At 54.4% G+C, this 16741-nt stretch overlaps 1 protein-coding gene across 1 annotated transcript in view; it reads right to left on the bottom strand.

The window, feature by feature from the left end:
• LRRC38 (leucine rich repeat containing 38) overlaps window positions 1–15278 on the bottom strand; it is a 33799-nt gene extending 18521 nt beyond the window's left edge. The window contains exon 1 of the mRNA XM_027108298.1: window positions 14636–15278. Within this exon, the coding sequence (XP_026964099.1) occupies window positions 14636–15278 (643 nt within the window). The remainder of the gene's footprint in view (window positions 1–14635) is intronic.
• Window positions 15279–16741: the final 1463 nt, after the last annotated feature.

The raw sequence follows: 16741 nt of genomic DNA, 5'->3' as shown, positions 1-16741 counted from the left end.
GGGATGCCTGCTTTGGAGTATTTTTTTTGTAGCCCCATTTTTCTAATTTAAATTTTGTGGTAGAATTTGCCATCTTAACCATTTTTCAGCGTGCAGTTCTGTGGCATAAAGTACATTCACATTGTTGTGCCACTATCACCACCGTCCATCTCTAGAGCTCTTTTCATTCTGCAGAACTAAATCCCTGTTCCCATTAAACACTAACCCTCCATTCTTCCGTCCTCCCAGACGCTGGCAACCACAGTTCTGTGTCTATGAATTTGCCTCTTCCAAGGTGCCTCAGATAAGTGGGATCATACAGTATTTGTCCTCTTATGACTGGCCCCTTTCACTTAGCATCATGTTCTCAGGTTCATCCATGTTGTAGTGTGTGTCAGAATTTCCCTCCTTTTCAGGCTAAACAATATTCTGTTGTATGGATGGACCACATTTTGTTTATCATTCATCCATCGATGGACACTTGTGTTGCTCTCACCTTCTGGCTATTGTGAATAGTGCTGCTACGAACATGGGTGCAAATGTGGGGTAGGTTTTAGATGCAGAGACCAGGGCTCTAAGAAGCCGTGTGACTCACCTGAAGTCATACAAGTCGTCTGGGAGGGTCTGGACTTAAGGGCAGGCCTGGCTGTCATCACAGCCCATCCTCTCTCCACGACACCACGGTGTCCTCAGTCTTGGTCAGGCTCACTCACATATGGGTCATGGGTTGGACTTCACTTACCTGCCTCTCTCTGGAGTGACCTGGTGGCTGCCCCATCTGTGCTGCCCGTGACGACCACTCCAGGACGTCTTCCCACGAGTGCTGGTACTTCCCTCTCAACCCATAAAGCTCTCTCTATGCCCCGGATGGCTCCGAAACAATTTACCAACACAGAAATTCTGATTTTTCTGGGAAGTCAGGAACCAGGCTGTTTTTTTTTTTTTTTTTAGATTTACGCTTCCTCTGGCAGCGGGGACCAGGGGGAGCCCCAGGATCCCGGTGGCGGACACCTTCACCCTGCAGTTTTCAGCGGGCCCTGGTACTGTGGCAACTGCTGTCACTGGGGCCAGAGTTGTGGGCTGTTGGGAAGTGACTTCAGGGTACGGCGTTTGGGGGGGGGTCGTTAGAAACAACGTGTGCAGGTGGAGAGGATGCATCCTTATCTGACCCTCTCCTTTCACAGGTGGAGAAACTGGCCTGGAGAAGTGAAGTTACTTCCCCGTGGTGACAGAAAAATGCCCCCCAAATGACCAAGTCCTAATTCCTGGAATCTGAGAAAATGTTACATTTGAAGATATGATTAAGTTCAGGGTATGGACTGTCCAGGTGGCTCCAATGTAGTCACAAGGGTCCTTATAAGAGGGAGGAAGGTCAGAGTCAGAGAGGAGGTGTAAGGATGGAAACAGAGATCAGAATAATTCGGGGCCATTCACGGAGCCCAACAGCTGGCCGTCCCTCCTCATAGAGTGTCACAATCAGTGTCTTTGTAGTTCGTAACCATGGGTCCATCTTCAGAGGCCAAAACAAGTTGCTCACATTCAGTGACAGCTCCTCAGACATCAGGAGACAGGGGCTATGTCCTTCCACGTCTGTCCTTTGTTAAACATCCATTTTCCTATGTCAATATGGTCTTATTCTCCAAATACAAAGAGTCTCTGGCAATTTCCAACAGACAGGAAGCCCAGGTAACTGCTTACAGGCTGCAGTTTGGTGAGGCCTGGGGGCTCCGACCTTCCCTCCAGGCCTCCCCGCATCTGAAATTCTACACAGACTGTGCCTCCACAGTGAGCAGCGGTCCCTTCCTTCTGCCTTTACTGTATTATTCCTGGTTAGCCCTCAAGTCACTACCACTTTGCTGAGAGTTAGTTTACCAAACTGTTTTCTCTAAGCAAGGGGGATGGTTCTGGAGGCCACCTCGACTCTGCCCTTCTCCCCTTTGCCTTGTGTTAGCATCCATCACTGAGTCATTCATTCAGTCAACAAACACATATTGAGCACCTAATATAGGCCAGCTCTGGGGTAAAAACAGTGAAAAAATCATTTGTGACTACAATTTAGTGAGGGGAACCAGACAGACCACGAGTAAATCAGTAATATGTATTATGCAGCAGATGGTGACAGGTGTTATGGAGAAAGAGAAGCAAAGTGCGGAGGGAAGGAGAGCTGGAAGCGGCGGGTCGCAGGATTCAGTGGGGCTGGGAGGAAAGGCTTGGTGAGAAAATGGTATTTGAGCAAGCGGCTAAAAGGAATGAGGGAGAAAGTCATGTCGACATCAGGAAAGGGTGCTCCAGGTGGAGGGAGCAGCAAGTGCAAAGGCCCTGGGGTTGAAATATGCCTGGTGTGTTTGGGGAACAATAAGGGGTCTGGGTGCCTGGATCAGAGTGAATGAAAGGGGAGTCGTAGGAAATTAGGCCAGAAAGAAAGGAGGAGGTCAGATCATGGGGGTGGGGGCTGCTTAGAAGCCCCTGGAAGAACCTTGGCTTCTAATCTCAGTGACATGGGAGTTACTGAAGAGTTCTGAGCAGAGGAAGGACGTGATTGATATCTTTCTGGCAAGCAGGGAGGGGTCATTGTTCCAGATAAAGCTCTCAGAAGAGCAGAAAGTAGGAGCTGAACTTGCTTTCAACAGGTGTTTAGTCTACTCTGGTTTCCACTAATATGTTCGTCAGCTTTGATTTCCTCCAAGTCAAGGTTCTGAGTTGGCAAGACTCACTAAGTTTCGTTCTGCACCTAAAGCAGGAGCTGTGGACCTGAGAGGGTGGGCTTGCGGATAAAGGACCTGGTTCTGACATGATATTTAAGAAGCCATGCAATGATTGGTGACAAAGGCCCTGGCTCATCCCTCCCTCTATCACTTCTTGGCTGGTGACCTTGGCCAAGTTACATTAACCTGTCTGTGCCTTGGAGTTCTCACCTGTAAAATGGGGTGCGCCTGGCACTGACCTCTTTGGAAGACACCCATAGACTTAGAGCTACACTGTCCACTACAGTAGCCACCAGCCACATGTTGAGAACTTGATCACGGCCATTCTGGACTTAGATGTGCTGTGAGTATAAAACACACCCAGATTTTGAAGACTTTGTACAAAACAAAGAATGGAAAAGTATCTCATGAATGAGTTTTCTATTGATAAGTTGAAAGAATAGCATTTTGGATGCGCTGGATTAAATAAAATACTGAAATTCATTTCACCTACTCGTTTGATTTACTTAAATGTGGCTACTAGCAAGTTTAAAATTCTAGACGTGCTTTGAATCCTATTCCTACTGGGTGGAGCTGCCCTAGAGTGCTTAGTTCAGTGCCTGGAACATAGTAGACACGCAATAAATGGAGCCAATGGGAGAAGCCTGCTCAGGGCAGGAAGCAGGGACAGCCCTCAGCCACATAGACAAGTGCCCGATTTGTTCCTTTAGAACCTTATTTTCCCACATGCAAAGGAAGTGAAGCAACTGGTTCTTGACGTCATAAAATCCAAGGGCTGGATGCCATTTTGGAGGCTACCGAATCCATCCCCCTGCCTCTGGCAAGGAGGGTGTTTATCGTTATCCCCTGCAGTATCGTCCCAGGGCTGCCGTAACACAGCACCACAGACTGGGGGCTTTACAACAGAAATGTATTGTCTCATAGCTCTGAAGTCTAGAGGTCTGAGACCGAGGTGTGGGCAGGGCTGCTTCCTGCTGAGCGCTGTGAGAGAGGCTGCTTCCCCTCTCCTAGCATCTGGTGGTTTGTTTGCAATTTTTGGCGTTCCTTGGCTTGTAAAGGCATCACTGAGCTCAACCTTCACCTTCATCTGGTGTTTTTTTCTGCGCCCATCTGTGTTCAAACCTCCTCTTTTTTCTAAGGACACCAGTCATACTGGATTAGGGTGCACCCTAACGATCTCATCCTACTCAATTATATCTGCAATGACCCTTGTATTAATCATGATTTTTACATTCTATATTTTATATAGCTTTGGCATCTTGGGGCCTTGCCACCGGGGATGGACTGTCCCTCCCGGGGTTGGCCAGCTCCTAGAGACAGTAAACCCTCACCAGTGAGCACACCCTTGACATGCAAAGCTATCAACCCAAGTCCATACCGCACCCACCTCCTTTTATCAGGTTCTTGCAGTCCGAGACACTATCTCCCTGCCCTAAATCACCACAGGGCCAGGTACACGACAGCTAAGGATCACCCTTTTAGCCAGAGCCTCCTGAAATTATTCAAACTAGCCAACCTTTAACCTGCCTCCTCTGCTTACCCTGCCGTGCCCATTCCTTCCTGCAAAAACCACAATAAAGACTCTCACCTGTTTTTCCTTTCATTCCTTCTGTCTCCTGACCATCCCTAGTGCTTCCCCATGTGGCCCTGCATGGCTTCCACTCTTCCTATTTCTAGAGATGTGTGAGTAGAAAACTTCATCCTTCAAGACAGTTATTCTGGGGCTTCCCTGGTGGCGCAGTGGTTGAGAATCTGCCTGCCAATGCAGGGGACACGGGTTCCAGCCCTGGTCTGGGAAGATCCCACATGCCGCAGAGCAGCTGGGCCCGTGAGCCACAACTACTGAGCCTGTGTGTCTGGAGCCTGTGCTCCGCAACAAGACAGGCCGCGATAGTGAGAGGCCCGCACACCGCGATGAAGAGTGTACCCTACTTGCCGCAACTAGAGAAAGCCGTCGCACAGAAACGAAGACCCAACACAGCCAAAAATAAATAAATAAATTTTAAAAAAATCTCCCCTAAGCATTAAATTCTTGTGATAAATTAAGCTTATATATATATAAAAAAAAAAGACAATTATTCTGCATGCCCCCAGTTTCTTCTAAAACTCTTTGACATCAGTATTTCCCTGATCTTTCAAATAAACCTCGGGGTAACAGATGAGGGAACCACAGCCCAGACAAGTCAGGTGACCTGCCCAGGTCAAGGAGGTGGCAGCAGGTCCAGGGTGTCCTGACTGTCAGCTCTAAGCTCTCAGCCCCTCAACGGGACCATGTGGCATCTTCATTTCTGATGCAGACGATCATTTATGTTGGTTATGTTTAAAAAGGGACATCATCTCGTTGGTGTCTTGTGCAAAAGCAATGCCATTCTTTCTAATAATGTGAGGGGAGGGCCTTTTCTTCACATGACCAGGGAGAAGAGAGGAACATACTTTTGCACCTGCTGATTTGAAAGAGAGATACTGGGGTGATGGGGCCTATATGCCAAGGGAACCCACCCAGGAAACCTGTGCTGGGAGCTGGGGGCGAGCGGCTTCCAGACCCTCTCATCCCGCGACCCAGAGGAGGCTGGCTGGGGAGGGCACAGACCAAGCCAAAGTCAGAGACAGAAGAGGCCTTCGAGGTCATCTAGCCCCAGGGTCTAACGCGTGTGGCTGGGGAGAGGAGCGCAGCCACCACCGTGTTCCGGGGGATTCGGCCAGCACGGTGCCCTAGGTTGTTTCTCGTGTGCATGTGGTTCCCCTCCTGCCCCTCCCTCTCTGATGACTCCCACCTACAGCCCCCAGGGGCGTCTGGGGTCACCACTCATGATCTAGAGCAACTGAGAAAGAGGACATGACACAGGTCGACTGCTGGCTAACAAGGAAGTGGGGACAGGGACCCCGATTCCTAGCTCTCTGGGTCCCGAGTGACCCGCAGCTCCCTCAAGGTCCTGACTTCTGCCCTTGGCATTTATCCCATGACCAGCCCAGAGGATGGAAGAGATGAGGCACCCGGGGGCTCCTTGATGGGCAGACTCTGAAGCAGAGGGGCCAGGCTGAGAGCCACTGGGAGGATGGGCTGTGAACACACAGATAATGCCCGTCTCCGGGGATTGTAGACATCTGGGATTTGACAGGAAAGGCTTAAATCCGGTGAGATTTGTAAGCCTGTTTGCACATTTCTATGAATTGGATAAGGAAGAAAAGAACAGCTTCTACGTGCAGTGCTGGCGGAAGCTGTACTCTGAGCATCTTCACGTGACATCACTCGAGGTCAAAGGGCAGGTGCTATCACCTGCATTTGACAGAGGGAACACCAGGGCCCAGGAATGTCGGGGGATTTATCTGCCGTCAGACAGTTCACTGGACGCTCGGCCACGGTCACGGCTGCCTAGCTGGATGTCTAGTGCATGGCGTGCCCAGCCCCCATCCCTAAGCTCTGCCCGCCAGAGCCTCCTCCCCGGACCTGGAAATTGGGACCAAGACAGCACAGTCTCGCGCAGCCTCAGCTGGTCTCGTGAACGGAGCAGCGTATTTTTGGCCACATGGATGGAAAAATACAGAAAGTCCATCAGTATGTGAAGGGGGGTAAAAAAAGTGTGAGAAGCAGAGGGTGAAAAAAGGAGGCGCTGTGTTCCCTGCAGCCTCTCGGGTCTCAGCCACGAGCTCCTGGAGGCCTGACTGTTCAGGACTTGGGTTCCTGGTGACACCCACATGCTTACAAGACACCCTTCTGTCTGCTTATGTCAGAGGCAGCTGGTTTCCCATTCATCGGGGTAAACTGAGATCGGCGGCCTCAGTGTCCTGAATTCCCCCCACCAGCCATTCTCACTGCACCTCGCAGAGCAGAGGCTAACAGACTCCCAGAGTGAATGGCCGCCCCGCCGTCTTGCCAGCACTGCTCCAACAGATGGGGCGGGCACAGCTAGCTCCCTCCCGCCTTCGCAGTGGAGAGCCTGAGCCTCAGGACTTGACCAGGATCACACAGAATCTGCTGAAGGAGCTAGAGAACCCCTCTCTGGGCTCTGTCTTTGCTAAAGGGTGATCTGGATATCCTTGGCCGACCGAGGTCGGAGAGGGGGTATTTGGTGGGGACAAAAGCCAAGGCCAGTGATGTCGGCCTGTCCCCCCAATGGCCCTTGTGACGCAGCCCTCGGGAGTGTGCATTCGTCCACTCACTCACACATGCCTACTGCCCCACGGAGCCCCTTCTACGCTGGGCATGGCCCCAGGCGCTAGGGACACAGCAGGGAGCGTGCTGATCTGGCGCTCCTGTTTCTAGAGGGACAAGACTTGTGAACGAGATAATGTGGACTCAGTGAGCGAGACGCCACAGACACAACAAGCAGATATGACGAGGAGAGGGTGGCGACAGGACTGCTTGGGCGGGGTGGTCAGGGAAGGCCTCTCTGAGGAGGGGACATCTCCTGGGGACGTGATGATGAGGAAGACGCAGCCATTTGGGTTGGGAAACGTCTTAGCAGGAGAGGGAGCCGTAAGTTAGGAGGTCCTGGTTGGTCACTGGCACCTGGCGTGTTCACGGGACAGAGGAGCCTCGTGGGACCTAGGAGGGAGCTGGCTTGTCCTAAGTGCAATGGAAGCCAACAAAAGGTTTCCAAACATGCCATATACTGCACCAGCTGCTGGGGACTCAAGGAGAAAAAGACGCGGTTTGTGTCCTCAAAACAGGCCAGACCTGTGAACTGGCAAGCTCAAGTAGTGGCCATAGAGATAACACAGCATCCAATGAGGTCACACAGGCCAGACTCCCAACCCGGCCTTGAGGCCCAGAGGGTTGGAGGCTGGAAGGCCAAGTCAAAACCAGAAGGGCAGAGAAGCAGAGGTGGGGAAGGGCAGGAGGGAAGAATCGGGGACCTGGCTGGCACTGTTTGGGCAAAGACCCGAGGGCAGGAGCCCAGGACACTCCCAGGACTGGACTGACACACTCTGCTGTTCTCCTACAGTGACCAAGTTCAGGATACGGTTTGGCTCACATAACCGTGAACACACCCAATTCCGGTCCTCACGACAACCCACCCACGAGGAGGCCCTTCTGGGCCATCATCACACTGCCAGCCCGAAGGACAAGGCCTGCCAAGCACCTCACTCCCAGCTACCTCGGAGACCACGGGGTTCTGGGACAGCGGGCACTGGACGGCCACTTGGCTGAAAGGCCTACGCCTTTGGGTATCTGAGTCAGATGGCAGCCTGTCAGCTTCAGGTAACAGTGACACTGACCTCTCCAGAGCAAATCCCCAACTGCCTGTGCTCCCCCGGGGCTGTCCTAGCTGGGAAGGAAGGCGGGTCCTCTGTCTGCTAGCCCGGCAATGAGGTCGCCCTTTGAGTTAATTGATAGAACAGCAGGATGGAGGTGACATTTCCAGAAAGATCCAACGTTTGGGACAGAGTAGCGGGACCGGGTGGGGCTCTCCAGGGAGAAGAGAGACAGGGCAGGGCTGTCTCAGGTCATGTTTGCAGTTGACTCTCCCCCGGACTCCAGATCGTGGTGTCTGTAGAAGCTGACACCCGACTGGGACCCCGGGGATGGTGAGAAAGGTGACACCGGGGAATCAACTCTAATTAAGACATAAGTTAAAAACACATGAGCCTATGACACCAGGAGATGTACAGGCCTGTGAACCACAGGAGGAAGCCCCTTGCAAGAGCGAGCAAGACCTCAGTCAACCCCTGCCAGCAACGTGGTTCTCTTAAGTGTAAAACACAAGGGAGCGGTCCACTCCGCTGGCGAGCAAATCATGCAAATTATAGCAATAAGGGGATGTCATTGTTCTGTCTATTAAATTCGAAAGCATGTTTAAAAATAATAATACAGGGCTTCCCTGGTGGCGCAGTGGTTGGGAGTCCGCCTGCTGATGCAGGGGATGCGGGTTCGTGCCCCGGTCCGGGAAGATCCCACATGCCGCGGAGGGGCTGGGCCCGTGAGCCATGGCCGCTGGGCCTGCGTGTCCGGAGCCTGTGCTCCGCAACGGGAGAGGCCACGGCGGTGAGAGGCTCGCGTACCGCAAAAAATAAAAAAATAATAATAATACATAAACCTGGGAGAGGCACGGTGAGACAGGTACTTTCCATTTGCCAACAGAGCCTGCTGTCTGGGGTGCAATTAGGCAAAAAGGTATCCAGGGATTTAACATAACCATAGACTCTGACCTGGTGATTCCACCTCAAAGAATCCACCCCAGAGAAATAAGCGGAGATGTCCACGAATTTACATGAATGAGGATGTTCAGTTCAGCACCGTGTATATACAAAACAGAAAAAAAAAACAATGCACATTTCTAACAACAGGAGACAGGTTCAATGACTAGACATAAAATGACCTCTTACATGACCGTAAAATGTTAAATTTTCAAAGAGCTATAATGACAGGTAACTCTCACAACTCAGTAAGAGGAAAAGAGTCAGTAATAAGATATATAGTATAATATCAATTTGTTTAAAATATATATATGTGCATAAGAATAAAACCAGAACTAAACACAGTAAAACTTTCGTAGCAGTGGGATTCTGCGTGGTTTTTATTCTCTTCATGATATTTATCTACATTTCCCAAGTCTACAAAGGACCTGTTATTTTATAATCAGAAAAATAAAATGCTTTTATTTTCAAAGAAAACGAGTCACCTTGGAGTCACCTGGGCGAAAAGGACCTGTGTGACCTCCAGGCAAGCATCAGCTCGTGCTCCTTTGGCTGAATTACTGTTTCTTCTGTCAGTATGACAACAAGTCCCCACTCATCTGACCAAATCAGGCCCTCACGGCATCTGACATCAGGAAAGGGAGGTGGAGTTACTGGGAGATGGGGGGCGGGCTCCCCCAGAAGGCCACGAGTCTGGTCTGCTAAGCAGGCAGGGTTAGTGATATAACTGGTGAGCACCCCACTTGCCATGAACCCCCTCCTCGACAGGACTCTGCCTGCAGGGTCCACCCTGCAGGGGCTGAGCCACACCACAGAATGCCCGGGTGCTCCAGGCACTACAGTGGACCTTGTCTCGGAGGCTTGTACCCACCCAAGGGGCCAGGGTGAACAGACTCAAGGCATGACATGCAGCCGTGTTTAATTTCCCCCCAGTCCCCGCTTCTCCCAGCCCTTGCCTCCCCACAGCCTCCCTTGTCAAGGTCCCAGTTGCAGCTCAGATCTCTCCCCTGGGGCTGTGGGCTGTGTCCTGCAGGCCACACGAAGCCACGGCTGCAAAGGGAGGTGACAGAAGGTGCCTCACTATTTATTCAGCACCCCTCACCCCCAGGCCCCAGCTCCTGCTTGGGCTTCTCCCATAATACACACTCAGGGCTCCGTGCGGTCTGTGTCCCCGGGGAAGCCTGCTGGCTCCATGCACCTCTGAGCACAGAGACAGCCCCTTGCCTGTCGGCTATGGTTCCTCATACCCAGTGGCCTTTCCCGCCTGAGGCTCCAGGCTCAAGGCTGGGACATATGAGATGTCCTGTGAGCCCACAGCCCCGGGCTGCCTGAGTGATCTGCCCCCTCCCCACCGCACAGAGACTACGGCCACCTGGATTCCAACAGAGGGGTCTCTGGAGGGACCTGGTCTCCCCAGGCCTCAACTTCCCAAACTTTAAGACACAGACAGTCTTCCCTTCCCTTGAAACCATAGAACTTTAGAGTTGGAAGGAACCTTAAAATCCTCCTACCCATACTCCTTTGTTTACCAAAGAAAAATCTGAGACACAGAGAGACAGGAAAGTCGTATAACGTCACACAGCATTTCCACAGCTGCAGCAAAATGACTTCCCCCTCCAACACGGTTTTCAAGCTTTAGTGAGTGTGCACTGCAAGCCCCTTTCAGGGGCTGGGGGTGGGGGGAATTAAAATGCAGATCCCTGGGCCTCACCCCCCAGGCACACATCCAGTAGGTCTGGGGCCCCAGGAATCTGCATGTCAAACAAGCTCCCTAGGTGATTAGCACACAGGTTTCTCATCACCCGTGTGTTTTCATTCCCTACCCACCTCACTGGGCTGCTGTAATGGGAAGGCAATGGGAGGGGCTGGAGGGCTTCTTAAAGATCACTGTCTGCTGAGAAGGTGCTCATGCTTCCCTGTCTCCCCACACCTTCCCCATCTCTCCCTCTCTATCCTGCTGGTCACTTGAGCGATTTCCCAGGTCTCTTGCTTCCAGGTCTGGAGCCCTTCTACTGAAAGAGGGATGGTCACTGTTCCCTTGATGGTATACTGTCCCACTTGGCCCAGGACCTACTATCTACTGGGAGAACCAACAGACCAGGTGCAGAATCTGGGGCTGGAAGGTCAGCTGTCACCCATGAGAGTCGGGGATGGTAGGACAGTGCTGGGGCTATTCTCACCCTCCAGAAAGCAACAGGGGTGGGGTCAGACGCTCCTGAGTGCAAGCTCTTCTCAGTCACTAACGATGTGACCTTTGCACCTCGTTTGCTTGTTGTTGGGGAAGTTGTGGGTAAAGGTACTTGCCAGGCGCAGGTATTGTATTAAAAGAGACGGCACTTATAAACCACAAACCACCGCCATAAGGCAGGGCCACCGGGCAAAACACAGGACGGCCAGTGACGTGAATTTCAGAAGAACAGCAAGTAATCCTGTGTGTGAGAATATCCCAACGTGGCACGGGACACACTGATACTAAAATATTAGGCCGCGTTGATCTGAAATTCAGAGTGAATTGGGCATCCTGGAGTTTTGCTCGTTTGTTTGCTTGTTTGGGGTTGGTTTGCTTGTTTGCTGTTGCTAAGGTGGCCAGTGGGCATTCTGGCAGGCGTCCCCTTGCTCTCTTGCTTCAGACCCAGCACCGGCAGGCCGGCTCCCCCTGAGTCCTCAGACCCAGATGCCTCCGTGCCCCGCTTCCCCATCAAGCCCTGAGGAGCCTGCACAGAGGGGACCGGCTGCCCCGACGGGTGGCTGAGCGCTCCCATCAGCAAGGAGGCTCACTGGCAGACGATCACATTTTTTTTTTTTTTACAGTACGCGGGCCTCTCACTGTTGTGGCCTCTCCCGTTGCGGAGCGCAGGCTCCGGACGCGCAGGCTCAGCGGCCATGGCTCACGGGCCCAGCCGCTCCGCAGCATGTGGGATCTTCCCGGACCGGGGCACGAACCCGTGTCCCCTGCATCGGCAGGCGGACTCTCAACCACTGCGCCACCAGGGAAGCCCCGATCACATTTTTTGTGCTGTCAGGGCTAGTCAAGGTCACTTGCTCAAGGTCACTTGTTCAATTTGCTTCTCTGGGGGAGGAGGGACAGGGGAGGTGAAGGAAAGACAATGAGGGTGGGTCTCCTCTGCTCCTTCCTCTGAATTCCCTCCCCTGGGTGCCTGCCTAGAAAGCCTTGGAGCTTGTGCCCCATGGTGCCTGGCTTTCCTTGGTGGGAAGTGGGTAGTCAGCGTGGCCAGGGGCGGGGGGCGGGGAGCCAGGAGGCCCTGGTGCACTCCCAGCTGCTTCTAACTCTCTGTGTGACCTTGGGCAAGTCACTCGCATCACCTCTCTGGGCCTTCCAGAGAAAACGGGGTAATAGTAACAGCACTAATGCTTGTTAGTACATACTGTGTGTCAGGCACTGCTCTAAGTACTTTATAGATAATACCCTTTCAATCCTCCGAACTAGTGAGAAGTAGAGGCAGGATTTGAACTAAGCAGCTCTGTGCCAGAGTCTGGGCACTTGGCCCCCTTGCCTGCTGCACCGGTGAAAACATGAGAGGCCCAAATGCAGGAGGAGGAGGGAAGGGGGTGACTGACACCTAGCGATCACCTAGATCATCTACTCCTTGCTAAGATTACCACACCCTCGACAGAGCCGACTTCGCGCAACCCTCGCCGCAAACACGCTGTAGGATTTTGATCTTCAGTGTGAAGTCAGAGGCAGGGAAACGGAGGCACAAAGAAGGTCAGGGGCTTGTCTAGGGTCATAATCTGAGTCTACGTGGGAGCTCAGCTCTCCCACGTCAAGGCCTGGGCTAGGTGCTTCGCAACCGCCCCACTTCCGGTTCACAGAGCTCGGGACGCTGCTCTGGCCACAGAACATGGGCAGTGAGGTCAGAGCTGCTTTCAGTGCTTCACCCCAGGAGATGCCGGAAGCCCCCATGCTGCCATGCTGCTGTCTCCATCCTCTCCCCGCCTGAATGAGACCAACTCTTCCCCAGGGCCTGGACACTGTTGCTTGCTCTGGACCCGTCCATCCTTACCCCCAGCCACACATCCTCATCTGATGGCTCTTCGCTTTCCTACATTACAGACAGTAGGAAGGATAACATTTTATATTCTTTGCTCTTTAATTTACCCGCTTTATCTTGACAATCACTGGTCAGATGGATTGGTCAGCACCACTGTGTCCCAATTTCACACAGGAGGAAGAGGAGGTTCAAAGAACTTTCCCAGAGTCACCCAGTTTTTAAGCCAGGACTCCAGTAGAGGCCTCAGAGGGCAACCAAAGTACTGTAAAGATGACGAAACCGAAGCCCAGACAGGATACCTGTCCCGGTCAAGGTCACAGCCAGCCACGGCACAACTGAGACTGAAATCCACAGCTCCTGACCCGTCACCCCTAGCCCTCGAGTGAATGATGGTGGGAGCCAATGACAGCACCTCAACTGACAGCTGGGGTTCATGATGCCAACTCTACCAAGAAGCAAAGGCAGATGCCATGAGAACCAAGGGGAACCGCCGTTCAACAGTGACGTCTGCATCTGGACCTTCCTGTCTTCTGGTGGGGAGGGTCTGGGGAGTGAGTGAAGGCAAAGTTTAAAGTCAGGCGACTCTGTACCTTGCAGGTCAGATCTTTTTAGGACTTGCTCATGTGGGAGAGCCAGCCTGGGCTTAAAGTTCCAGCTCAGGGGCCCGTGTCTGCAGAGAAGTGACGGCCCCTAATACCTGGGATTTGTGCTAGTGACAGTACAGAATGAATAAGCGAGCACAGGAATTCCGGACACAGATGAGCAGCATTTCTGAATTCTCAATAAATGGAAAAAATATATATGTACCCACGATAAATCCACATCTATGTCACCTTTTATACTGTGGGTCTTTCAGCTCTGGTTCCTGTTCTGACAAACCCTCGGGGTCAAGGTGGGAGGTGGAGTCTGGCTCTGAGAGGTCGCTGCTCACATGCTCACCAGGGGAAGCCTGGAATCCACTGAAAAGAAGGGCATTTCACCCGCTCCCTGTCATGGGGCTCATTCTTATGTATGCTGGAGTCCCCTCTCCTCAGCTCTGCCTTTGCTTCCTTCCCACTGGCCTTCACAGGCTCTCTTACCTGCTGTTCCCTTATGTTCCTGTCTGCCAGGTGGGGACGTATGTCCATGTCACTGCCAGAAAAGTGCACGAGGCAAGCAAAGGGTGCCCCAGCCCACAAGACTGTTCAGCAATTTCACGTCTGGGCTGAAAAGCTACTGAACGGCCAATCTTTACTGCATGACTGGCTCTTAGCAAGCTGCTGCTTTTCCTCACCAGGAATATTCCTCACTCCTTTTAGACAGAAGAGCAAACTGGGAGCTGAGAAAGGAAGACCTACTCAGGTTACAGAAGCCCTTGGAGAGCTCTTAGACCTGGTGGGCTCCCTCCCCATGTTCAGTGTAGTGAGATGGGTGCTGAAATGCTACCCACGGAGTAGGGTGTCTTCCACTTAGGAGGGGCCCAGAAATAACCCACACCCACCAGTACTAGGACCCAAAGCCCCACAGGATGATCTCGGAAATCCAGGTCCCAAACACTACTGGAGAAACAGGGGGGAAAGCAGGGCAACCAGGCCCAGAATCTCCAGAGAATCCCAGATGTGTCCCTCCCCACTCCCCTTCCCTAGCAGAGTCCCAGGGAAAGTTCTGGGAACCTGGGAGGGTTACACCGGGAGCAACTGTCATCCAGGACAGTGGCCATGGGCGCCCAGGCCTCCCCTTCCAGCGAGGCCGCTGCCCTAGGCTCTCCCCGCGCGCTCTGCCTCACTCCTTTCCGCTTCCCGGTCCGGCCGGCAGGCTCACCTTTGGGCAGCTTGGACACGTTCTCCTGGATCCAGGAGAAGAGGTGGGCGAAGTCGCAGTCGCAGAGCCAGGGGTTCCCGTCCAGGCGCAGGGTGCGCAGCGCAGGCAGCGCGGCCAGGGCGGCCACGTTGAGGCTGCGCAGGTTGTTGTCGTTGAGCTCCAGCACCTGCAGCGACTCCAGGGTTTCGAAGGCGGCCTCGTGCACGCCCGCCAGGTTGTTGTTGGCCAGGCTCAGCTTGACCAGCCTCCCGGCCGAGCGGAAGGCGCCGGCGCCCAGCTGGGTCAGGTTGTTGTAGCTGAGGTCGAGGAAGGCGAGCTTGGCCGAGCCGCTGAACGTGCCCTCCTCCAGAGAGCGCAGAGAGTTGTTCCTGAAGTCCAGGTAGACCAGGTCGCCGTAGAAGATGAAGAAGCCCTCGGGGATGTGCTGGATGCGGTTACCGGCCACCAGAAGCTTGCGCACGTCCAGGGGGAAGGGGTCGGGCACGCTGGGCAGCCCGCGGTCGCGGCAGTCCACGGTGTGCGGATCGGTGCAGGCGCAGCCCGCGGGGCACGCGGGTCCTGGCGGGAGCAGCAGCAGGAGGCTGCAGAGCCCCAGCGCGGCGCCGGCGCCGGCGGGGGCGCGGGGCGCGGCGCGGGGGCGCATAGCCGGGACCCGCGCGAGCGGCGGCGACGCGGACGCGGCTCTGGGGCCGAGCCCTGGCGCGGGGCGGCGCGCGGGGTTCCGGCGGCCAGACGCTGGGAGCCGGAGGGCTGCCGGGGCGGGGAGGGCTTGCGCCCGGGCGCGCGGGGCGATGGAGCGCAGCGCGGACCGACCAGGGGAGCCCGGGAGGCTCGGGCGGAGGGGGCAGCTCCGGGGAGGGAGAGCCGAGGGCCTCGCGAAGGATTTACCCGAACAGGAAATTAACCCGCTGGAAAATCCCGGGAGAGAGGCGGGAGCGGCAGGGGTGGCGGAGTGGCCGTCCCATACGCGGCCCCGCCCGGGCAGCTTATTTCCGACACCGGGCAATAAGACCTGTCTTGCGGACTTGGCGCGGAACACTCGACGACCAAGTTCAGTGACCAAGCGCCCCCAGCCCCAGTGGATTTCAGAGGGCGTGTCACGGTCGTGCGCCCCGCACCCCCGCGCCCGCCTGGTGCCAAAGCGCGCTCCCCGCGCGCCACCCCTTGCAAAAGGGAGCGCGACCTGGGTCCCTCTGGCTCTGCGCCAGGGCATTCCCGGCGGGCTCTCGTGGGCCGCGCCAGGGGCTGTTGATCCGGAGTTGGGCGGGGCTCCAGAGGGCTCCAGGGAGCTCCAGGGTGGCTGGTCCTCCTTCCACCTTTCCTCCACCGGCACTTAACCCATCTCAGTGAGACAGGCGGAGTCAACCAGTAGGCGCTGCCAGGGCCCCCGCTGTGGCCCGAAGGAAAGCCAGGGGCCAGTCAGCAGTTTCCACGCTGGCCCTGAGTTTGTCGGGGAACTGGCAGCCACCTGGGCGCGGATCTGCTGCTGATCTAACCAAGTCCCAGCCGAGAGGCTCCCTCAGAGGCCTCAGAGGCCAGGGTTCCCAGCTGTGTGGCCTCAGTTCCAGTGCTTCCACACTCTGGACCCCGTGTGCCCCATCTGTAAGATGGGAAAAGGTAATATGCATGACACCAGCTTTGGGGGAGGAACACAGAGTCAAGAAACAGAGTTTAAAAATGATCTTTTCGGGCTTCCCTGGTGGCGCAGTGGTTGAGAATCCGCCTGTCGATGCGGGGGACGCGGGTTCGTGCCCTGGTCCGGGAAGATCCCGCGTGCCGCGGAGCGGCTGGGCCCGTGAGCCATGGCCGCTGAGCCTGTGCGTCCGGAGCCTGTGCTCCGCAGCGGAAGAGGCCACAACAGTGAGAGGCCCGCGTACCGCAAAAAAATAAATAATAAAAAATAAATAAAAATGATCTTTTCCCTCTTAATTTCTACTCCATCCTCAACCAGCCCCCAGCTTTGGTCCCCAAGGAAGGTGGTCAGGGCGGTGCCAAGGCTGGAAGGACAGCAAGGAATGGCATGTGTAGCCTCAGAGCCTTCACCAGCCCCCAAGTCAAACTCCTTTCCCTTCCCAACCCCATTTAGAAACTTTTCTAAGGAGAAGT

The sequence above is a fragment of the Aethalodelphis obliquidens genome, unplaced genomic scaffold (genome assembly GCF_003676395.1).
Source record: "Aethalodelphis obliquidens isolate GAN/ISIS:26980383/991018 unplaced genomic scaffold, ASM367639v1 scaffold9, whole genome shotgun sequence".
NCBI lineage: Eukaryota > Metazoa > Chordata > Mammalia > Artiodactyla > Delphinidae > Aethalodelphis > Aethalodelphis obliquidens.
The sequence above is the reverse complement of the archived record's forward strand: the minus strand, read 5'-3'. Positions and strand labels throughout refer to the sequence as shown.